Source organism: Apteryx rowi, unplaced genomic scaffold (genome assembly GCF_003343035.1).
Source record: "Apteryx rowi isolate R43461 unplaced genomic scaffold, aptRow1 scaffold_228, whole genome shotgun sequence".
Classification (NCBI taxonomy): domain Eukaryota; kingdom Metazoa; phylum Chordata; class Aves; order Apterygiformes; family Apterygidae; genus Apteryx; species Apteryx rowi.
This window is the reverse complement of record NW_020448619.1, coordinates 1,030,248-1,055,102: the sequence shown is the minus strand read 5'-3', so window position 1 is coordinate 1,055,102 and position 24,855 is coordinate 1,030,248. Positions and strand designations below refer to the sequence as shown.

Here is a 24,855-nt window from a genome sequence, read left to right as displayed (position 1 = left end):
CCACCTTTTTTGCCTCTGCAAATGTGCCAAAACTGGGTATAGGTGTTTCAGAGAGAAAATTACTTTGCATGTCATCCTCAGGGGGTGTTATGGATCTGCTTTAGAGATGGTGGCCTGACTAAAGAAGTGCAGAGGGCTGGCACTGTGAAGCCCAGCTTGGTGAACTTGGATTGTGTAGTCTGGAAAGCATGACATCTGCAGTAGCAGAAAGGTGGCAAGAGGAAGCTTCTTACATGCTTCTATGGAAATACAGGTTGAGGGAACAGCAAAGGAATGTGAGCCAAGCTGGAAATGTTGTTGCATGGAGTAAGGGAAGAAATGTATGGAGAGAAGGGTTTTGGAGTGGAAGTGTAACTTTTTTTTTTTTTTTGTTACTCCTGTGGGTGGCTACATGCCTCACAATTAAAAGTACAGTCCTTAAGCTCTAGTCTGTTATAGTACACAGAAGTGGTAATGAGAACTTAATCTTGTAGAGGCTTGGATCTGGTGAGGAGAAGGTGGGCTGAATCTGGTTTCCAGCTGTTACAGGCTTGTTGGGCGACATTAGGAAAGTTGCTTTGTACTTTCACTTTCTAATCTGTAAAATGGAGGTAACTAAAAAATCACTTATCTTCATGAAATCTCTCATGCCATGTTTGGTAATGCCACCTAGCCTCAGAATTGTATTGATTACTGCTGTTTAAATGAATACTAACACCTATTACCAAAATAAGTATCTTCTTTTGCACAAGAAAAATAAAATGCTCCCTTAAAATATCTCATCCCTTTCCCTAACGCAGAACTTTTGAAAACCAGGGAATGCGAACGATTGTACTGATAAGTACTCCAAATTTTCTCCAGAACTAGTAACTAGCTGCTTGACATTTGGGCTTATCTGTATATTCTCCAGCAGCCTTCACTGTTAAGTCTCACTGAGTTTTAAGATAAGAATGGCTGACTAGAGTAATTTGACTGAGCTAGGATTGTGATATATTTGATAAGGCTTAAAGGCCTTCAGGAGGATTTATTTGTGCCATTGCCATTGTAGGAGTGACTCAAAACACTGCTTTGCTTTTAACTTTGCTTTTTTTTGCACCTGTGTTTGTTAATGAGTGTTATTAGTGGTATATAGAGGTCTGTCTGGGGGAGGTCAAGTGTGAAAGCCCATGGCTTTGGTGACAGGTGAGTGGTTTGGTTTCCAGGCCCCCATTGCTGTCTTTGTTCTGTGTTTTTATGCTACAGCAATGGGCTCAACATTCAAATGCGGACCAGGAGTAGGCTCTGAAAAAGGAGGAAAGGATGTGCTTTTTGCAAATCAGAATACAGATGTGTGCTGTAGGTAGTGTTGGGTTACTGCCTAAAAAAGGCAGAGTTGAGTGTTGCTAAACTTGGAGCTCTCAAAGGGCACAGACATGGCAGGGTAGAGATGGGAAATCCTGGGCTCTAGTACCAGGCTTGGCATTGACCAGGTTCATCTGGCACTAACACCCATGAGCTATGTTAGAAAGAATCTCTATTATTATCAGGAGGAAATAGCTCTATGCTAACTTTTTTTTTTTTTAATTTGAAAGTATGTGAAGTAGAACAGTAAGTTATTTATTAATATGAAATAAAAAAGTTGTATTGCTTTTTTACATAGGTTCCTAAAGTTACCTATACTGAATTCTGTCAAGGGCGTACCATGAGATGGGCACTGGCATGGAGTTTCTATGATGATGTACAAGTGCCTGTAAGTAGTAGCTTCATTTTTGTTTGCTTGCGATTGTCTGTGCCTCATATTTGAGAAAATGTCTAATGGGCTATGATAAAACTGCTGTGAAACAAACTCTTCTCCTTCGGTATGGAATGTTGGATGGGCTGGACTGCATGGACAGCGGGATTTCTTAATTGGCTCCCAATCCGTTAGCAGTTGTTACTTGAGACTCATGTATGATCTATGACTAGGAATGAAAAATCACTTCCTGTGGGTTTCAGAAAGTCTTCTAACATGCTTCAAATAACGTATTTTTTATATACTACTAAATCCCTAAGTTTTGAACTAGATTTAAAGTTTGTTTAAGCTACTCTGAGAATTTGATTTTAATTTATCATATAAATTCTGTTACTAAATAGATATGAACGTGTCTCGCTCCTTTATACTTGCCTACACGGTTATAGGCGGAGCTTGTTCATTTTAACTTCGGTGAGCCGGTTGCTTTTTTGGATCCAGATGTACATATATTGTAATATAGGTATATGCAATAACCAACTTTGTAGAAGATGCAAGTTAAACTTCAATGAATTAAGGTCAAAATTTGGATGTTAGAACTTGATCTCTAGTCCCAAAAGCAGCCACGCTTTCTTAGCTTACAGAGAGCTACTAATTTGAAGGAACCGATAGAGCTTTCTGCCTAACATCTGAAGATAAAATCCTCCTCTGTCCATCAGGCTAGCACAAAATACATGCTCTTGTGTGATGTTTCTTAAAATAACTCTTTAAGGTGAAGTGAAACACAGCCCATGTCAGAGAATATTTATTGACTTACTTTGTACTCTTAATCCATATGTATTCTGAGTACAAAAGTACATGCAATAGTAGTAACATTGCAAAGTAATACTGCATAGCTTTGTAACTTTTTGGTGATACTCTGTTTTTGTTGCTTGTTTTAGTCGCCACCCTCTAAAAGAAGAAAACTAGAAAAACCCCGAAAACCAATTACATTCATGGTCTTGGCTTCTACAGTCAAAGAGTTATCCGTCAAAGCTACAGCTATGGGCTGGGATGCTGTAGAAGCCATTGCTGTGGTTAGAGCCTGGGTAGAGAAGATTCTTGATGATCTGAAGGTACGGTGTTAAATATTATATGTTACAACAGCCTCCTGCTTTAAAGCATGATGATGAATGGATAGTATGAAGTTTTGCTGTTTTCTATAATAGGTTCAACATAAACGTGTTCCCTGTGGAAAAGATGAAGTTAGCCTGTTTCTGACTGCAATCGAAAACTCCTGGGTTCATCTGAGGCGAAAGAAACGAGAGAGAGTAAGGCAATTAAGAGAACTTCCTCGAGCTTCTGAAGATGTTCTGCAAGCAATAGGAGAGGAAAAAAACAGCCAGAAAAATATGAGCAACAATCTAGACTGTGAAAAACCCAAGACTGAGGACTCTGAAATGGGGTTAATGGCACCTGATGAGGATATCTGCTTGACTGCAGGTGACGAGCTAACGGAAGAATCTGCTGCCAAAGAAGAACACAATGAGCATGTGGAGGAGGAGGACGTGGAAGCAAATCAGGCAGAAAGGTCACTTAATAAAGGTTCCAGTAATGTGAAGGAGGAACCTGCTCCTTCAGAGGAAGCTAGCAATCTAACAAATGAAAAAGGACAAAGTCCCAAAGAAATTGGTAGATGCTTTCTCTTTAAGTGTTTAATGAATGTGAAGAAAGAAGGAAATGATGTATTAGTAGAAATGCACTGGGTTGAAGGGCAGAACAGAGACTTGATGAACCAACTGTGCACATACTTACGGAACCAGATTCTTCGCCTGGTTGCTAGTTAGCCCTTTTTCCTACTATGGTAAAATAGAGCAGCCCCAAAGTTTTCTAAGATATTTTTAATTGACTAGAACTTTCAGCTAGCACAAACTGTTCTTTTTCCTTTAAAAACTATAGTAAAATGGAGATTAAAGTCCTCTTTTATATTTTAAATAGCTTTTTTTAAAACTGCATGGAGTACATTGGACATGAACTGATGGGAAAGTAATAAATGCTGTGCTCCAGTTGTAAAACTACATGTTACAGTGAAATATGTTTATTCTGTGACTATTTTAAATAGCAACTACTCATTCTGGTCTTTCTGGTGCAATAGAAGTATATATTGTTCCTAAATAGAAATCTTTGCTGAAACGTTTTCTTCAGTACTAATGCAAGAAATGATTAGTCTGTCTTGTGAATTACCTTCTGCATCTAGGAGTCCTCAATTTAGGAATTAAGTATGCCTCCCTTTGTTTTAATGCATTTAACCTTTGGTCTACAAAGTGAAAGATGGATACCTCCTCTAAGTGTCAATTCATTAAAATAATCACTTTAGAAATACCACGTTTTGTACTTTTCTGGTGCTTTGGCTTTGAAACACAGAAGCGCCTACTATTATTGAGCATCTGTCTTCATAAATGTAGTTTTAAGAATGAAATAGATTCTTTGAGCTGTTTGGGTTAAAGAGAATTTAACTATGTTGCCTATTCCATTAGGCTGTTCCTAAAACCTGTGCAAATATACTGCTGTAGTTTCAGACAATTACTCCTAAAGGATTTTGCTTCCATTTAATCTTAAGATTGCTTTAATGGCAGGGGTGAGAGCACATCCTCATCTTTCTGTAGATGAGAAATTCCTTGTGCAGGACAAATATGGTAGAGATGCTTTAGGTTATTATGAAGGAAGACAACTGGAAAGAAGGCTGTTGCTTCCACACATGACTCTGGTCCTCTCTACCATCAGTTATATTCTCAGGGTTTCCTGGGACAATGACCTCTTTCTTGTGAGAAGAGAGGTTGAGGGACGTGAATGTTCTCTGGAGTTTCTCAGAGGGGATTTGTCTGTGTGTGTTTGAGACTATGAGCACTGGTACTACATCACATAGAGTTGGCCTCCCAAGCTATGATCCATTTCTCTTTCGAGATCTGCAGAACATGAAGAGAAAGTATTTCTTGCTCATGTTTGTTGGTTTCTTTCAGTGAAGTGTGTGTGTGTCTGTGTAGAGTTCTGTACTGGCTCATCACGAGGAACTGTGTTGTGTATGTTGTTTGCATGATCCTGTTGTGGGATGTAAGTATGTGATACCCAAAATAAAAGATATACTCCTGATGGACAGAAGCAAATATTGCATCTGTTCATGCTCCTGGAACCACTTTGAATATTCAGCCTTATTTATCAATGCTTCTGGAAAGATTAGTGTGTTCTTTTTTTCTCATGTTGTAATAAAAAACAAATCAGAAAAGCTTTATTTTTTTTTCCTGTATTGTTAACCATTGTGTATCATGCTTTTTAGCAGTTCTTTTGGAGATGATGGACAATGGCTTGTATGTGGCTAGAACTAATGAGCTGTGCTTTACTTCAGAGCACAGAATTTGCACAGGGCTGTTTCCGTCATTGATGGAATACTGGGGAGGAGTGAAACTTAATGTTAGCTAGGACATAGTCTTACGCTTTTAGAATTTGAAGAGACTTTTTTTTAATTAACTGAGCTATTAAAAATATAGAAAGCAAGGCTGTCTGTCCTTTGTGCCCTTCTCTGCTTCTTATCTTTTCAGTCTTTCTTTCTGCAAGGATGATGAAGAGCTGTACAAAGCAAGCCTGTGTGGTTGTGATATGCTTGTTTTGCTGAAGCAAACTATTACCTTGCTGTGGTAGTTACCTCTTTCACCTCTACAACATGAGTAGCTTGCACTCCTGAGTGTTGCTTAACCAAAGCCAGAGCTTATTTATGATATTTTAAAAAAGAAAACTACTAGTCTACGATTAGAGTGATTTTTATCCTGTTTTAGAAGATAAATTGCTCTATTGACATTTTATTTTAAATAAATGCATTGCCAAAAATGAATATGACACTTAAAAGGCCAGTCCTGTATAGGTGAAGAACAGTAATAAAAATTCTGGAATTAGTATATAGCAAACATGTAAAAACAAGGTAATTAGGGGAAGATTAGTGTCTTGAAATTGAAAATGCCGATGTGGCAATACTTGAAGTGTTTTGGCTGATGCTAGGAGGAGCACGTAATCCTTTTGCTGCAGTGAAATGTTAAGGGGGGAGTGGTACAGGAGGAGGCGGTGTGAAACGTATAGCAGGGACCGAACTGACTTTGGGAAAAATCTAACGGTTCTGGGATTTGTGTGGTAGATGGCAGTTTTGGATGGAAAAAGCTGCAGCTGCCTTTGGCCTCATCCTCTTTAAAAAGATGAACGCAGAAGTACTTTTTCCCTTTCTTTTTTCCTCGTTACGCTGGAGCACTGCGTGCAGCCGGGCCGCCTCCGGTGCAGCTACCGCCGGTATCTCCGCGCGGGCTGTGGCTCCCCGCTGCTCGGGCAGCCGGCGGGAGCGCGCCACCGCGCCCTCCGTAGGGTGCGCGCGCCCCTCCGTCCCCCCTACGTGACCTCCCGTCCGCCTGCGCCCGCGCCACCCGCTAGGGGGCAGAGCGCCGCCGCGCGACATCTATGGTTCGCGGCCGCTCTGGTTAAGGCAGCGCCTGCTCCACGGCTCCGGGTGGTGCTGGGGTTTGAATGGCTCGGCGGGAAGATGGCGGCGGCAGCGTTAATGGCGTCGCCCCAGCCTCGGCGATGGGGCTTCGCGAAGGGCGGCGGGGCGGCCCGGCCGCTCCTCTCGCGGCGGGGAGGGCTGCCCCGTCCGGCCCCGCGACTCCGTGCCGCGCTGTACTGAGTCCCCCGCCCGGCTTGGACCTCTCCCTGCGGGGCAGTGCGAGCCCCGGCACGGGCTCGCCAGGTACCGGCGGCCGGAGAGCGCGCCCCTCCACCCCCGTAACGGTCCGCAACGGCCATGAGGCGGGGACGGGGCGGGGCTCGGGGGGGCTCGCCCCGGCCGGGGAGGGGGAGGGCGAGCGGAACCCTGAGCGCCGGAGCCTCTCCCTACGCGGGCTGCAGGGTCTTTGGCCCAGGGGTTGCTCTGCCGGGGCTGCCCTTGGGCAAGGGGAAGCACCGGGCCCTTCATGTTAATATCCCTCTCCTGAGGGATATTAATATTCCCTCGAGGGAGGCTGAGGTACATGTTTATGTTAAAGCGGGCGGTAGCGTGCAAACACGTACAAAGGATCTTCCTGTGCTACTTTAACGTTTAGCTGAGGAAGGAAAGAAAACTGCCCTACGTATGTTGCTTGAAGTCGGGCTCGTGTCTTTTGTACGTTAACAGCGGGCCTTATTCTTGACTTAGCCTCTAGGTGCTGCCCTAATACAACAATCGATATGGTCCCTATTCTTTGCTGTATGAGGTGAGGTTCATCTAGGTTGTTAAATTGATTCAAGAGTCTGGTGGGCTGGTAAAGTGTGTCGCATCTAGAGGCACCACTTTAGGTGGTCCTGGTTAGTACCCTGATACCTGCAAATGCAGTGAAGTGTAGTAGTTTTCTATATGCCATCTTGTTTATTTAACAAGATACTTACAAGATGTTTATATAACATCTTATATCTTCATTCCTTTTTGTGACTTTTAAGGAAAACATTTACATCTCTCAGCCTCTTCCACAGTCATGTAGCACCTTCTCCTTGATGTGAATATGTTCTGCAAGATATGGTTTTGTCAGCTTCTGCAGATGGGGCTGAGCAGGGCAAGGTAAATATTTAAGACACCTCCTAGAAGAGGACACAGTAAGTGCCGCAATTGACTCTGCATCCTGGAAGGATTTTCTTTTAAATAAATTGAATGCCCAGTGCTTTTGACCAAAGACATAGATCTTCCTCATTTTGACTCTTTCTTAGCATTTTTCTAGCAGGTAAAAAAGATTCAAGTGCAGTAGTACACTTTTGTACATAGATTTTAATGATCCCTTGATGCGCAAGCTTTCAAAACTTGTGTTTGGTGCTACATCTACAGGTATTCTTCAAACAGCAGAATCACGTAGTCCTTTACTTATGCTGTCTTTTACATGTAGTTTATTGCTTTTCACATTAGGAAAGAATTTTGAGATTCTGTTGTTATCGTCTTTTTTGTAATATTATGAATGATAATGTTGCCATTTTAGTCACACTGTAGGACAGGCAAATCTGGCCTCCTCTAAATGTCCCTTGGGAAGTCTGTTCTGCTTTATGGGACACTGCTGTTCATTCTTGATGGGGTTGAACCTTTTGTTTAGTGTCTGCATAGTACTTTGATTATACAAAGTGAAAGAGTTTGTCAAAGCTAAGCCTGTATTAGATTTCTAATGTTTGCGGGGAGATAATGATTGTGCATGAGTGCCAAGTAGGTTGGGGTTAACATAAGCAGGTAGCTGAGATTATTATTACTGTTGAAGGTAAAGATACTGGCTGCTTACATATGCTTGTATTTCTGATTTAGCCTGCCCTTATGCTGCAACAATGGTTGGAAACTTCTTTTACAATTTTTTGAATGTGCCAGCAGAAGAATGGGTAAAGTAGAGTCAGTTCATACAATTACTTGTTTTTCAAATGTGCTGGCAAGGTCTTTCACAAAATGCTCTTACAGAAACTAAGTAGTTGTGGATGAGAGGGGAGGCATTACTGTGGATCAGAAATCTGTTTTATATTTCAAATGAGGAAAGGGGGAATAAAAATTTCACTTTTCTTATGATTTAGAAAAAGGGAGAACCAGGGAGAGGCAATATCTGTAGTTGGCACAAAATTATTTAGGGTTATAAAGAAAAGAGACAAGCAGCAAGGAATGTAATTAACCTAAGGGAACTGGCAACATGGTGAAGATACTAATCAGTGTTGATAAACAGAAATAACATACATTGTGCAAAGTAGCTTGAGCTGCCTATTTCTCTTATGTTGTTTTCTTAATTCATGGTAAAGCAAGAAAAAGACTGAGTAGTTCTCTAATCTGTGAAGGTTACTGAAAGCTTTGTAGCAATAATCTAAAAAGGAAACGGTAGTCTCTGTAAGGATGAGATGGAAAATACTTTGTAATGCTGTTATATTAATCAGTGCTGAAACTCAGTTTGAGTCTGTATTTGGTAATGGCTACTCTGTCTCAAAGGCACATACCAGAGCTAGAGACAGTGAAGAAATGGTTTGAATGTGGCAAATCTTATAGGAGAAAAAATTGAAAAGATGATGTCAGGAGATAAGAGGGATGATACAACATATGTAGGAAATATTGGAAAATATAGAGAAGATAGATCAGGACTTTCTTGTCACCTTTTCTTTTAATCCAAGGACTTGTAGAGAAGTTTGAAATTTAGGTTTATGACCTAAGTGACCTCAGATTCAAGAGAGTCTGTATCTAATGATGCTGGATTTGTTTTTTCTCTAAAAGGGCAATATCAGAAGGTAAATGTTCCTGAAGACCAAGCAGACAAGTTGCTCCTTGCAAGCTGGGGTCTTCCCAAAGCAGTTCTGGAAAAATATCACAGTCTGGGAGTAGTACAGATGTTCGAATGGCAAGCAGAGTGTCTAATGCTTGGACAAGTTCTGGAAGGGAAGAACCTAGTTTACTCAGGTATGCAAACAGCACAGCAGCACCATTCACAAGAACATATTGCTGCTGAATGGTGTTGATCTGGCAGATACGAAGATCAACATACTCTTTATTTTGGAGAGACCACTTTAAGTGCAAATTTCTCTTTTCTGTCCTGTCAGTGTATCATAGCTCCTTGCTTATCTCAGAGCTGCTGTTTCTTCTGGAGCATAGATGAGAACACAGGTCTTGGTAGCAGATTGGAAGAGGGTATAAGAGAAATACTCTACAGTCACCTCCATGGCCCTTTGTGCAGTTAATTGCAAATGTAGTTATAGTTGTGGGAGAGGGGCATTAATTGAAGACCCCTGTCCCAAGTTCTCCAGTAACTGTTTTTTTACACTAGTTTTATGATGCTTGTCCCTTGGACTTTTTTCTTTAACTTTAAAAGTTATTTTTTATAAAAAAATTTAAAATTTTCTTCCAGCTCCTACCAGTGCTGGCAAGACTCTTGTTGCTGAATTGCTCATTCTGAAGCGAGTCTTGGAGACTCGTAAGAAAGCTCTTCTGATCCTTCCCTTTGTCTCTGTGGCCAAAGAGAAGAAACATTATCTGCAGGTAAGTAGTATTCAGGAGGGAGAATATATGGATTATAGTTGTTGAGTCGCATTTTTTAAACAGTTAGAAGTCTTTGCATGGATATAAGGAAAAAATAATTTTGAAGGAGGTGAATTGTTTCCGAGAGGATTTGTAGATAATTTAAAATATGATCGATTTTCTAAGTTGGATTAAAAAAATTGAAAACTTTAGCCAAAAAGGCAAACTCAGAAAAATTTTAAGGAATTGATTAAAACATTTTATTTCAACTTTGATTTTTAAAGGATTGTTATTTGCATTTATTTGTATGTTTTATATTATAAGAACTTAAAAGTAATTTTCAAATAAGAGTTTGTGTCTGAAAACCTACAAAGGGGAGATTTCGGCATTATCAGAAATAATTTTTATTTTAGCTTTCCTTGGGCTGTTCCAGCAGAATTTTGTGCTTTTGATTTCACTTTGATTTTGCTAAAAATATGTTTCGGCAGCATGTGGTTGTCTTGGCTTCCTCACCTCAGCTATTTAAAAACAAAATTGCAATGGAAACAGCCTTTTTAAAACAAAACCCTTTCTGCTTGGAAGACTTTCATATCAAATATTGCTTCCATTAGCTAATATGACAAAGTAATAACAATTACTAAAAGCAAATGTAAAACCAACAGGTGTTTTTGTTGTAGTTTCTGACATCTAAGAAATACTGGGTGTTATTAAACCGAGATGGTATCTTAACCTCACACATTGCTAGGAAATGCTACAAACTGAATGCAAAAGCTATTTTGTCATGATTGATAATGGGGAAAAATATACTTTTGCTTTAATCTCGCAAGGCTGGGACATTAGTGATGCTGTGTTTTACTACTCCTGGCCTAGTGTTTGGCTTTAGCTGCACATGCTTGAAATCATATGGGATCCTGGCCATCTGGTTCAAATATTTATACCTCTTTTTAATGCAGTGTATAATGTGCCATAACTTTGGCACTATGGTAGTCACTGTTTCTTGCCTTTCTGCTGGGAAACCTGGCATCATTGTACTTGGGGTCCAACATTTGGCTTTTACCTCACATTTTCCAGGAGCAAGGCCTCTTTGTACATAACTCACTGGTATTGTAAAATGTTTCAGTGTGCTCTCTAAGCTTCTTAATACTAAACTTATGCTGTTATACAGCACAGTAGTGCTCCCCATTTCTTACTCAGTTATATGCACTTTATCCTGCAATTATGGACTGGGTGGCTTCTGGCTGTGGACGTAAAAAAATACAGTGGAGCAGGGGACAATTAATAATAACTGGCTGAGCTATGGTTTTAATCTGATTAGCTGACATTATAAGTACCATGAATTGTGGTTGTAGGATGCAGGCTTTGAAGTGATTCCAGAAAAATTCAGGGTTCTGACTCTTGGCATGACATTCTGTCTCCTTGGAAAACAGGCCCTGTTTCAGGAGGTGGGTGTGCAAGTTGAAGGCTACATGGGAAGCATCTCTCCCGCTGGATGTTTCTCTGCCCTGGATGTTGCTGTCTGCACCATTGAGAAAGCCAACGGTCTAATCAATAGACTCATAGAAGAAAACCAGATGGACTCACTTGGTAAAATGCTAAGGCTTGACCATTGGAGGGATGAGGGTTATTAAATAATATGAGTGTATGTGAGAATCATGGGAAACGGTATTTGTTCAGGTATGTATGTGACTGACATGTCATACAGGAAAGCTGAGCAACTTTTCTTCCTCCCAGTCACTGCTGATTTGGATTTAGGAACCCAGTCTGGATTTTTCTATATAGCTCAGTGGCTGGGGAGTGAGTAGGTAAAAGCTGCAACTTTGGTTTGTCTGACATGGATGACAATCCATGGAGAGTGATAAGTTGCAATGAGTGATGATTCCCATAGCTGGAGAATGTCTTACAATTAATGAAATTGAGTTAGAGGTCTGGGATGTGTCTGAGTCCAAGGATGTTTTTTTTTCTGGGTTGGGACAGAGGACTCTGTGTACGTATGGCATCTATGCTTAACCTTCACTTAGCTCAAGGAAGAGAAGGAGTTGTGTTTGGTCTGGGTCCAAATAAGTGGAATGAATTGTTAGAGCCCTTCTGGGTAGGTGTGATGACTAGGAGGCCTGTGACATTTGTTTCTCTCTTATAGTTCGCTCAAAAGCCTGCTTGTCCTTGTAACATAGGCTTCTGGGTCACCATGGCCCTGATGGCCACTAGATAATGATGGTATTCATTTAGTGTTTGAGAAGAGATATCAAACGAGGAAAAGAACCTGTTTCTATTGTGCGCTTTGAGGTAGCCATGTTTTCCCAGTACAATCGAAAGTTTGTTCTCTTTGTTTGCCTTCTCAGTAAAGCTATATCCTGCTTTATTTTGTTCAGTAATCCCTCCCATCTTGACTCTGGTCTGTAGCATAGCTGGTTGCTATTTTAAGTTTATAGAAGTCAGAAAACTAGATGAGTATCAAACTGTTCCGAGACTTCCACCATTAGAACTGCTGTTTCATATGCATCTGGTGTCATAATATTCTGTAGTGTTATATACCAGTTGCTTTTAAAGACAGAAGGGAATAAGGGAAATAAAGCCTTGCAGGTTTTCTCAGAATGTAAGATCATGGGATAACCCATTCACACGTGGATCTCAAGTGGTTGGCTCACCATGAATGCTTAAGACTGCCAGCAGGTTGGAGGAGGAGTAAATGACTGTGGTTGTGCAGCATTTCAAGCTCATTTGAATTGAGGCTGCTGCAGTCTGGCTCAATTTTTGACTGTACCTTTTCATCCGTTCCCTCACAAGAGAAATGGCAGTCATGCAGTGAATTGTTTCAGGATATGGCCCAAAGCTTGCCGCTATTTGTAGGTTTGTTTGTTTGTTTGTTTTAAATAGGATTTGTATGAGGTTAGGTCACCACACTGTACAAGTTGTAGTGCCAGCATAAGGGAAAGAGTGGGGTCATGGTACCCTTGTTTATGTTGGCTTGGGAGCTTTGGAAGCATACTCAGTGTATTAAAATGTGTTGTCTAATATTTGCATCTTTCAGAAGGTGGAGCTATGCCAAATCCCTTTGGTTTGTGCATCAAATCCACCCCTGTGTTTTGCTGGGCTCTGTAAGAGGAAGGTGCCTGAGATGAGTCAGATAAGTGTAAACAGTCAAGTGAATACAAGATTTGAGTTGGAATATGTGTCCCCAACACTGATACCTCTTTAAAGCATGATGTTTTCTTTCACCGTTTGAAACCTTCTCTGCTGCAAGCATCTTTTTCCCTTGCTCCCCAATATGACTATGTAACTGAAATAAGGGTAAAAATGTTTTTTTCTTTTTGTGCTTATTTCAAATTAAAAAAATCATCTTTTAAGCAAAAAAAGACAAGTTTCCTATTTGGAGATAATTTTTTTAATAAAAGCTGCAAAATATAGGAATGGGCTGGAAGTACCTTTTAACTATTACCTAAAGCAAACTTGTCTGATACTGCAAGATTGTACATTGTCTCCTAATTAATTCTAAATTTAGACTACTTCATAACAAGGATGTTTTATCTTTTGAGATGAATTATTGGGAGATGACTGCAAGTCTGGCTGGATTCCATCTCAAGCTTGAGCTGTTCCTTTTGTTGGTGTCAACCTCCTGTGGATAACTCAGATTGCCTTTGGAAATTGTTGAGCGAAATTCAGATCCTATGCCTGGCAGAGCTCTCTTGCTGTATGAAGCAGTTCAAAGCGATTTGATTTTGCTAATTATCATATAACGTGTACTGGTTTTGAACATCCAGGTAGACAGGAAATGGAGATATTCCTCTTGGTATTGTTCAGCCTTGTTTCTTGACACTGATGCTAAAGAAATTTTTAGGAAGGCAGATTAGAGAAGAATCTTCTTTCTCAACATGTCAGCTGGGAATGGATTTGTAATGTGCAGTCAGTTGTGAAATTTAAACCTCTTCTTTTTCTTGATTTAAACTTGAAGTTAAAAAATTGCTGGCTTCATTGTATTAAAAAAAAAAGTCCTCTCTGCCTGTTATTAAGAACTGCTTAGATTTAAATAGGATGTGGATTTAAAGCAGCCTAGTTATTCTTGAATAAACATGTACAAAAGCCCTCAGTATTTTTTATTAGTTTTTCAGCAGTCTTCTGGTGTCACACCTAATTTGCAGGCAAAAGGAGGAGACCAAGGCTAGCCTCATTTTCAGTAGTGATGCAGTATGATGAAATTACAACACCACTTGAAGTCCTGAGCTTGTTGTCAAGTTGAAAAGACAATTGCATGCTGGGACCTGTAGTCTTCCTTGGCTGCACTTCCGTTTTAAGATGAGGCTATGTTTGTGAACAATACTGGCTGCCTGGTTACTCCAGCTATGCTGTCCCAGCGAGTGTCTTCTGAGAAGACTGCTTGAAGAGAGAAAAGCACTGTGCATGTGTGACAGTCAGCTCTTGTGAGCTTGGAGACTGCTCAGGGTAATGCAGTAGACAGCTGTAGTGTGGGTTTGAACATTTATTATAGCTGAGTAGCAATAGAACATGTGACCCATCCAAAAAATAGTGACATTCCCTGAGTTTTGGCCTGTAGATACCACTAGTGTTCTAGACTTTATTTCAGAAAGCAAAATGTGCTGCTTCTTGGTACAAAGACTGAAAGGTGTTCTATGCATTTTGCTTTGGTAGACATTGCATTACCTTGTCCTGTCTCAATTGCTGGAAGTGTTCAAATTGTTGTATGGGGAAGCAGGGAGAAACTTTTTCTGGTAGCTGAATAATTCCCTGTCTACTAACAAATTACCAATCTTTATAAAGAAGCACAGAATAGAGGAAATATAGGAAGGTGGAGGAGCTGAAGGGGTGGGAGTTTGTACAAGAGACTGATGAGGCAGTGCTGCACTCTTTTCTAACTTAAGTGGCTTGAAAGAGAAGGAGGAAGAACACAGAGAGAAAAAGAACATACGTAGGAAGGAGAGAAGAAAAAACAGAGGGAAAAATAGCATTGAGGTAGATAATAGGTCAGGTTTACCCTTAAGCTCCTGCTATTTTCACTGTACCAGCAAGATCTTTTTATATAGCTGTACCGAAGGAAAAAAAAAATCTACAGCAGCAACACTAACGAAGCCTAGTGTCCTCTATTCCCTGCCTTTTTTTACTTTTCCTCAGCCTCTTCCATGTCTCTGACACTGTCAGATGGCCAGAGTGCATGTTTCTGCTAGGTGTGCTGGGTGGTTACTGCCAGAGGGAACATGTAATGGCTGAGTTGCAGTGGCTGTGTTTTCCCCTCCGGGGGGCTGACATCTCCTCTGGGATGTTGTCCCCAGCTGCTGACATTCACAAAGCTTTTTAGCAACTATTCTCTTCAGTATTTCTACCCATCTTGCAAGTTTGATGGAGGTGGCTGATAGATTAAAAGGTTATTTGAAGGAGGCAGGGTAACAACAGAGTGGTCTCTCAATTTTTTCATAGGATTTTTTTCATAGGAAGCCAAAGTTAAATAGTAGAGCTTATCCTGGTTTGGTAAGTGAGGAAAAAAATGTATTAGCAGAGCACTCTATGCCAGTGTAATTGCATCTGCTCTAGATTTTTTTTCTGTCATCACTGAACTGGTAAGGAGTGATGTTTTAACCAAGATAGTGATGTCAACAAAAGTTTTGACTGGGTCATAAGAGTACTGGAATGTTCATCTCCAGACATTCTGAAGCCTGGGGTATTTTACTTGCAGACAGGTTGTGATAAAGATGCAGTGATACTGTCTTGGGAGGTGGCCAGATTCTAATAACTCAACGTATTTCTTTCTATTTTTTTTTAAAAGCCAGTTGTGTGTTGGGGGCAGAGAGGGCTGGGAGGTGAAATGTCATGATGTTGGTTATGATTTGTCTCTTAGAAGAATCCATGACAGAATGAAGCCATAACAGGTCTTGGTAAGCACCACCAGATGTGTGCATTTAAATTTCAGGTTATCATGTGGAATGTGAAAGGACATTGCCAGATATAACCTGTGTGCTTCTTTTAATCAGGAATGGTGGTTGTGGATGAGTTGCATATGCTGGGAGACTCTCATCGAGGATATCTGTTGGAACTCCTTCTGACCAAAGTTCGATATCTTACAGAGAAGGTAGCAAAGCGGTGGGTAGACCAGGATATTTGTCTTCTAATAGTTATGGAGTTATGGAGGGCTTAAATATTTTCTGGCTTTTTCTTTAAAGTTCTGTGTCAAATGTCTTCATCCCAATAGCTACACCAAAGATCATCTTTTGGCTCATCACTTTATGCAACTGGTCCCTGTTGCGTGAAGGGAGGGAAAGGGTATGGTTAGGTAGAAAGGCCCTCCCTTATCTGGTAATCAACTTTGCCTGCCAGAGCCATCCTCAAAAGGACTTTCACTGAGTCAGGTTTGCAAAGTTGAACAAAATAAACAGTTCTTTAAAGCAACAGATCCAACAGGTTCAGGACTGCCAGTGATAAATGCACTTACTGCAACAAATTCTTCTTTTTCGAGCTCAAACTGATAATTAAGCGCTTTCAGCAATGGTGTTTTTCCCAGGCTAACATCTGACATTGTCGGAGGTGCAAACCTTACCAAAAAGGCATCCCTGTTCTAAGGAGGAGAGAGGTCCAGGCCCACCAACCCTTCCGTAGGTTAATGTTCTTGCCTTCAAAATGGAGGATCGTTTATGTGCTGAATTTATACTCTTGGCGAGGTGGGGCTGAGTCAAACACTGTGGGATGATTGTTCCTTGTTGAGCTCAGCAGAGGGCGCCATTGGCTGCTGGCCTTTTTTGGCCTTAGCAACACCAGGCTGCAAGACTCCTGCCTCGCCCCAGGCGTCATTTTGGGTGGAGCAATGTTGAGTGGCGGCGATACCGCTGCCTCACTCTGGGCGTTGCCTCACTGACACGGGCATTAGACTGCAAATCACCCTTTGCATCTGCTGTTTACCCCTGGCAGGGATGATCAAAGATGATCATAGACCAGTATCCCACAGTCCCATTCCACCAGGGGTATGCTCCAGGGGTCTTTATTGTGTAGGTGAAGAATGTGTTCTTCACTGTTGCATGATCTACAAGTCATTGAAGCCCATACCTGGAGAGAGAGAGTTTAAGCTCCAATAATTTATTTTTTAGTAGACAGCATTGTCATTTTTTGATCCCACTGCACTGTACTTACTACCTGCTTATCCTCTGGTGCTGGACTACAGGTGGAGCTGGAGGCTGCTTCACAGATAGATCTGTCATGGGTTATAGTTCTTGTTTCTCCTTACTGCTCTGGTCAGCTGACATGAGATCTTGTAGATGTTAATGGCAACTCTGGAGGTTCATAAGAATTCAGTATCTGAATCCTCAGCACCAAACCATGCAGCTGCTTCACAGTGCCAGAACACATCCAGAGACAAATGCTGGAGGTGGTGCGTTGATCATCTTAATCTTTGCTAGTGAAGCTGAGAGAAGAGTCTAAATCAAATGTTCTCTGAGCACCAAAAGCCAGATTTCTCCAGCTTTTCTCTGTTGCTTCCTGTTTTGTGAGTCATATCACTGCTGGGCTAAGCACAGACTGCCTGTTTAGTTCTGGGGGAGCTGCCGTTTCCACACTTGGCTCTCCACTGATTCTTTTAGCCAGTTTTTTCCCTCCTGATTTCCAGGTTCTAGCAGTGTTCTGTGTCTAATCACCTCTGATTCTGGTACTCTCCCCATAACTCCTGGAAGCCAGTGCACTTCAGAGCAGTGTTAGTCGCTTTGCCATTCCTTCTACCACTGGCTTATCTTGGAGTTGCAGCACAGATGCAGTACACTCTCTGCTTTCCTGCTATGCATTGGAGAAACATGAGAGAGAAAACATTCATCAGGGAAAAAGTGACAGATGCATCAAGGAATGCTCCTGAGAAGATAGAGTACTTCAGCCTTTGCAATATAGGCACTAGGGCTCAGATCCTTCATCTCTGTTATGGTCAGGCTGACCGTCGTTCCCCTTACCACTTACTGGCATGAAGGAGATGACCGTTTTTTGGTTTTGATATTTACTTGAGACTCCTAGTGTTGAAGACTGCTATTTCTCTTAAACATCCTCCTAAGCCTTTTTTTTTTTTAATGGGAGACCCTTTATCCAAATTCTTTAAAGACTCTCCAGCCTTGGCTGTTATCAGAATGACCAGCAGTGCTTTTAAGCACTTTAAGTGATTAGCTGGATGTCCCACTGAAATAGGGGACTGTCTTTGTACCAACAGAACATTCTTTGAAGGTTGTTGCCAGTGTGGGTGCCCTTGCTTTTCAGTGAATCTTTTGCAGGCACAGCCAAAATTCTGCAGCAGATTTCTCTCCTCCCCAGTGAGAAAGAGTGATGTGGAACTGGAACTTTTCTTTTTTTTTTCTTTTTTTTTTTTTTTCCCAATGATCAAAGTTGCTTTAGGGGAAAAACTGGCAACCGAGATTTGGGAGCTATACTAACAAATGCTTGAGTGGCTTGGGTAAGAGAGTCCGCCTCTTTCTGTCTCCCTTGTTTCTGTCTTGCTGGTGACCAGGCTTTTTTACTCTACCTTCTGGGTAGTCTTGTTTCCTCTATCTTGCTTCTAGCAGCACCTTCTGGGAAGGTTCAGACAGTCACTGAGCTCACACTGATTTCTCAGACCTTTTTGCAGACAGTACATAGGTGACAATTTGAAGGGCATTTGACCATGCTGCTGTGGTTTTCCTTCTGGCTGAAATTCTTCAGTTTTCTGATGGACTAGCAAATCTCCATTGAAGACCTACCTTTTACTGACACTGTCTGGGTAGCTCCAGGGCTCTGTTTCTTCTGATTTCAAGTTCTGATCAAGGCAAAGCAAGAGGAGGTATAGATAATCTCATTGATTTGGGTTGGCTTAGGTAGCTCTTGTATTAGGAATTTTTCTTGCTTCTGACTTGAGGAGTCTGAGAGCTCTCTCTCCTCCTAGACCTGCTGAATTGGAACTAAACGCTATTGCATCCTGCTCCATTTTATGTTGTGTATGCTTGCTGGCTACTTGCTAGAGCATGCCTCCTTCTCCCAGGTAAGAGAATTTTTGTTTTAGTTGCATACTGGCCTCTGTGAGAGAGACTTGCTTGGCTAAATGGGTTAGGCTTTTGGCCTGACAGTCCAAGTCACTCTCCCCCAGTCTGGGCATCTTTGTTGGTTGAACTAGTTTACTTCTTAAAGATGTTAATATTCTTTCTCTGGGGAGAGTGCACCTTGCTGCCATGTTTGCTCACCATTGCTGGAGGAGACTGCTGGAATATTCTCTCAGCTGCCTTTAAGAAGCTGGTGAAGCTGTTTCTCAGTGAGATGTTACCTTAGTGCTGAGGACTCATGGAAAAACTATTTGAGCCCATAGCAGCTTGTTTGCTGTTGCACCTGTCAGTGCAAGTATTATGGTACTTACATTCCAGTATAATTTATCCCTTCAGATGCATTCTAACCTTCCTCCCAAGGTGGTTTCTGAGTTTCATCTAATCTGGGAAATAAATCTGCACTCCTTTTTTATATTGTCCAAGACCAGTTCTTTCAGATAGGTGATGCATCTTAAAAGTTGGCGAATACACAGAAACACCTGTATCTGTTGGGAAGATGACTGCAGGAATAGCAGCCATTATGAAAATGCCAAAGTGGAGTCTCCTCCACTCATCCGTGCCTGCCCCTTCAGAGATCAAGCTGCATCAGTTGCTCTCTGAGAGGTATTTCCTTTTCCTGACAGCTATGAAGTGGCAACCTGGACTTCCCTCCTTTGTAGCTGGTGTCCATGATACTTCACTAAGTGTTATGCTGCTGCAGAAAAACCTAAAGCTGATGTAATGCAAGTGTTACTTGCGTAGTGATGCAATACAAGTGCTACTGTAGGAAAGACTCTGAGATCATTGCCAGTGAACAATGATTGCGTTTCATGGTTGCTTGGAACTGTGCATTGCCTGAGTGTACATTGTCTAGTGCTTGAACACAGAGGTGGCATTTACTTGATAGTTCATGCTGTTCTTTGGGATGTGTCATCTCCGTGTACTTTCACTTGCCTACCTTGGAGTCCTTTCAGAAATCTAGTGTTAGGCAGTTTGCAACTGAGAGGAAACTCAAGTGATCTCTGCTTTGTATACCAAAAGGAGGGCAGGGCATGAATGTGGCTGCTGTGGATACTGTAAAGGCAATATTTTTCCAGTCTCATGCTTATATAGCATGCCTGTGTTAAACATTCAGTGGCCAACTGGGCATAAAGGTAGGTGTCCCCTCTTTCAGGAAGATGAGTAATGAAGTATAAATAAGAGGTGTATAAGAAATTGTATCTTTTAGTGTCTCCCCACTCCACCCTCCCTTTTCTTTTTGAGTATCATTCGGTGGCTAGGGGCATGGATGGGAAATGCAGATGATAGGTTTTTTTATTCTCCTAAGCTTACAACTAGTCATGTTTATTTTAATTCAGGCTTTAACATCCACATTTAGGCATCTAAATTAACAGTTTGAGTTTTCAGATCTGTTAAGAGTCCATTACTTCCCACTGAATTTAGTGGAACCTGCTGCTCACCACTTTGAAAATTAAAGCTGACTTCTTTTTTTCTGAACTAAATACTTTGGCTCCCAACTGTAGGAAAAACTTAGTCTAGGGTCATTTGTTCTGAAACTGAAACAAACGAAAGTGACTTAATTGAGGCACTTAAGCTTAGGAAGATTGTAATGGAGACTGATCCATTCCTCTATTTCCAGGGTCTTGCTAATGGCAAGGAAATAGTTGCTTGTTTTTGTTTTTCAGTTTCTTCAAATATGCAGTCAGTTTACGGCTGTTGTTGCCTAAAGAAGCTTGAAGTTTAGATTCAAAATGATAAAAAGTTTAGATTATCTTGTAATGAATCTATAACTTGACATTGTTTGCTAAAAGTAGCGTGTGCTTTGCTTCTTTTTCAAGAAGCTCAAAGAATAGCTTTGCACACCAAAAATAGATTGTGTTTGTCTGATTGCTGTTTTCCAGGACAGCAGCCTGTGCAGTTATTAACTTTCATTTTCTTTTAACCACTTACAGACAGGCAAAGATGACCAATCCTGGTTTTAGTGGGATACAGATAGTAGGCATGAGTGCTACCCTCCCTAACTTGGGACTCCTAGCCTCATGGTTGGATGCAGAGCTGTATTGTACAGACTTTCGTCCTGTGCCCCTCATGGAGTGGGTGAAAATTGGCAGCAACGTTTATGACTCTTCCATGAATCTAGTGCGAGAATTCCAGCCCAAGCTTCAACTGAAGGTAATAAAACTCTGAGTAGTGGCTTTGGGATAACAGCTTTTCTACTGTTAAAGTTAAAATGACATATGTACTGGTACATTTTTAGCTTTTTGAATAGGTGACATTCCCAACTTCATTTTTTTTATTTCACAGATTGTACACTCAAACTAAGGACAACATTTAATGTTTTCTTGCCTTTTGTCTTTTACTGGTAGCTTAAAAAATACATAAAGTCATGAATTTGAGTTCTTGATGTTTCTTGAATCTGACTCGAAGGCAAAGTTGTCTTTGCAACTCTTGTCTTTGAGCTCTTGACATCATATATCAAGAGCGTGAATTCCCCCTCCCCCCAGTCCCCTACCCGATATTGTGTCCTGAAATCTACTTCACTTTTATAAATGAGAGTGAATGTTTCCTAGTTAGGTCAAGGAATTTGCATTAATCATTGGGAGAATGTATTTGTGTTACAATATGGTGCTGAACTTGCTTATGTTAAACTGCTAAATATTTTTGTCAGTAACTAGAAGGCAGATGTCCCTTCTTATTCTTCTTAGCTTATCTTCAGTATTCAGTACTTTCAAGCACTGAAAAGGATGTGAAGAGTTAAGGGTAATGTACTGCAATGATCTGAATCCCACATGGAGGGAAGTACTAAATGGGTAGAAATGGAGAATTTGCATTTTCCATTTCTAGTTTCCTCTTCTGTGAAGTCTTTCACAGAATCACAGAATATTGGGGTTGGAAGGGACCTCTGGAAATCATGTGGTCCAGCACCCCTGCTCAAGCAGGGTCAGCTAGAGTAGGTTGCTCAGGGCCATGTCCACTCTGATTTTGAATATTTCCAAGCATGGAGACTCCACAACCTATAAAACCCTCTATAATCTGCCTAGTTCTTTTTCCACTGCTGCAGGCTGCAGGATGGAGGTTGCAATGACTTTCTGTACACTGTGTGGCCTTCATTCAGATTTATAGATTTATGAAACCGAGATGTGAAACCTTATTTATTCATGTGTAGATCTAGGGCTGCCATCAACAATATGGTCATACTAATGCCTAGACTTCCTAAAATAAGAAAAAACTGACAGTGCTCCATCTCCCTTTGCTCCTCTGTCTGATTTGAAGTGGAAGATTCCTATGGTGACACACAACAGTGACAGCATTTACAAACCCTGTTCAGTGTTACAGTGCATTGAAAATATTTTGTCTCAATTCAGGGAGATGAAGACCATGTTGTGAGCCTGTGTTATGAGACTGTTTGTGATGGTCATTCAGTCCTGCTCTTCTGTCCATCCAAGAACTGGTGTGAGAAGCTGGCAGATGTTATTGCCAGGGAGTTCTACAATTTGCAGCAAGCTGAGAGTAAGAGAAAGCAGTTAATAGAAGGCTGTAATCTGCATGGTGTCTTTGTAAAGTAATTTTAACACAAACTATAAAAATATTTTCTCTCTCAAGGTTCTGCAAAAAACTCATCCCTTTCCCCAGTTGTTGTGGACGGAGAAGGGATAAATGAGGTTCTGGATCAGTTAAAGCATTCTCTCTCAGGCCTGGACTCCGTGCTCCAACGTACTTTACCATGGGGAGTAGCATTTCATCATGCAGGTATTCCTGAGTATCTTGGTCTTGAATTCTGTGATGGCAGGTTATATGGATTCTTATTGCTGTCGTGAGGTTTATATTTACCAGTTGCTTTTTGAAGCCTTCTCTAGCTTTTGACTGAATTAAGATACTTTGAGTATTTCACAAAAGTAAACTTGAAATTCTTTATTGGCCAAAGACTTCACTAATTATGATGAAAAATCTTTTATTATGTTGGATAACAGCAACTTTCTAAATACAATTTAAAAATCTTTGTGGAATTCTGGAAATACGAACTGATTTACAGCCAAAGCATTTTCAAGCTGTCCCTGAAGCTGCTAGGCTTCTCAGAGCAATTTTCCTCAACTTTATTCTGAAATAGATGAGTAAATTGAAGCAATATTACAATGAAGAAGAAATAAAAGGAGAACATGATGCTAGCACTTCTGGCTAGATCTTTTCTTTCTTATTTAAGTATCAGTGTATGTCACCTGTTGATCCACTGAGAGAAAGGACTAACTAGTGGAAGAAAGAACAGTAGCAATGGCATTGCATATAGGGCGGGAAAAAACAAAAATGCTCATGGGGTGTGAGCTTTTTCCTCAAGAATGAACTTGGCCTGAAACTCTCAAGGATATGTAGAAAGACCTGTAACTTAGTATGAAGGAAGATTCCAGGTTCAGAACAGCAAATCATTAAATCCTAGTTCCCTACTGTGATTGCTACATCCAGTATTTTATTTTATTTATAAATATGTAGTAAATATTTGTTCATCTTGCTACAATTTGTGCAAGTAGAAGAGCTAATTTGTAAATGTTATAGTCAATTAAATGATGAAACCTTCATGGAAAGTTTGCTTCAGTTATGTTTCAAGAGAAGTAACTGAGATTAGTGTTGTGACTATAGTTCAAAACACTGAATGATAAATGTTCATTAAGTCTGGTTGTTCCTCTCCTTGCTTTACAGTAATACTATTAGCTTTTAAATGCAATCTCACCATTAGTGGGTTCACTAAAAGCCATCTTTCCCCAGGTCTTACTTTTGATGAACGGGACATCATTGAAGGAGCCTTTCGCCAGGGCTTGATTAGAGTCCTAGCAGCAACCTCCACACTCTCATCTGGAGTGAATTTGCCTGCACGCCGAGTAATTATACGAACTCCCGTGTTTGGTGGCAAACTGCTGGACATTCTCACTTACAAGCAGATGGCTGGAAGGGCTGGCAGGAAAGGAGTAGACACAGTGGGTAAGTGGAGGCTTTATTAACATTCTCCAAGAATGGTGTTAACCTAATTAAATCCAGGGCAGTGCTTTGCAATTAGTGACTAATCATGATGAATTCCTTTGGTATTCAGTATGATTAAGTTAATCAAGATGAATTTGTTTGGTACTAATGGAGTAAAATTTGTAATTCCCAGGGGATTCTTTTTCACTGCATGAGACTTATTTTGATATTTACATGTCAGTTACTTCAGGAACGGTCTGTTTTCTACCTTAAATTCTTGGTAGCTTCTAAGACCCTGCTCCTTTGCCTTAATTCTGTGGTGTATGGTTAATTTACTAAAGCATTTACAGTTTCAGTGTGAAAACTCCCATTGGACAGGCCTAAAATTTGAGAAATGCTTTTAAAGTCTACAATCATAATTTGAAAAGCTGCTTCTGTCATCTGAAGTTCTAACTTGGATTTATTAAACTTCCACTAAACAATAATATTTTTGGATCCTGAAAGTAGCAATGCTGTAGAGATACAGAGGAATATAAACAGTAGGTCATAGATAATATGCTATCTTCATGCATCCAGTGGCACTAATTGATGCCCAACAAACTAACCCTACCTGTTAGTTTAATTTGCAATGGAAATTTATGTCCATGGGCGACATTTGGAGAAATTGTATTATACAAATGTAAACACAATGGGAAGTATAAAGTTCAACGGAAGCAGGAAGGAGGACTGTTCTACCGATGGTTTGACTGGTGCTGGCTGGAACCCTATGTAAGCAGACTATAATTGTATTTAACATTCTGTTTTTGCGAGAGTAACACAGCAGCCCTGCGTTTTGCAACCTATGTCCCTATGAACTACCCCCATGTGTTTAAAGAAAAGAGCAGTTGCATACTATATTTTAAAATTTCCCAGACTCTTTATCATTTGAGTGTAGTTGGCAGGTATAAAAATTACATTGTTCCTGAAGTTTTCTCCCCTCACCCCCTCAAGTTACAAGTAGTAGTGCCTCTTTTTGACAGATCTGATGTGATTGTATGTTTTGTGCAGTATGCAGCTAATTTTATGCTGATGAGCTTCATAAATGTACTATTTTTCCACTATGAAGAGTTTTTTGGATGAGAGCATAAAAATACATAACCAGCTGCTACTTTTTCACAGAGTAGGAATACTGGAGAAAAGCAACTTCAGATTTA

At 40.7% G+C, this 24,855-nt stretch overlaps 1 protein-coding gene across 1 annotated transcript in view; it reads left to right on the top strand.

Annotated features, from left to right (window-relative positions):
* The window catches only part of POLQ (DNA polymerase theta), an 82,198-nt gene that overhangs the window by 11,022 nt on the left and 46,321 nt on the right, over positions 1–24,855 (top strand). The window contains exons 7-18 of the mRNA XM_026065487.1: positions 1,619–1,708; positions 2,629–2,802; positions 2,896–3,508; positions 6,246–6,449; positions 8,955–9,137; positions 9,583–9,713; positions 11,120–11,276; positions 15,671–15,779; positions 20,665–20,884; positions 22,078–22,222; positions 22,316–22,462; positions 23,471–23,683. Coding sequence (XP_025921272.1) covers positions 1,619–1,708; positions 2,629–2,802; positions 2,896–3,508; positions 6,246–6,449; positions 8,955–9,137; positions 9,583–9,713; positions 11,120–11,276; positions 15,671–15,779; positions 20,665–20,884; positions 22,078–22,222; positions 22,316–22,462; positions 23,471–23,683 — 2,386 coding nt within the window. The remainder of the gene's footprint in view (positions 1–1,618; positions 1,709–2,628; positions 2,803–2,895; positions 3,509–6,245; positions 6,450–8,954; positions 9,138–9,582; positions 9,714–11,119; positions 11,277–15,670; positions 15,780–20,664; positions 20,885–22,077; positions 22,223–22,315; positions 22,463–23,470; positions 23,684–24,855) is intronic.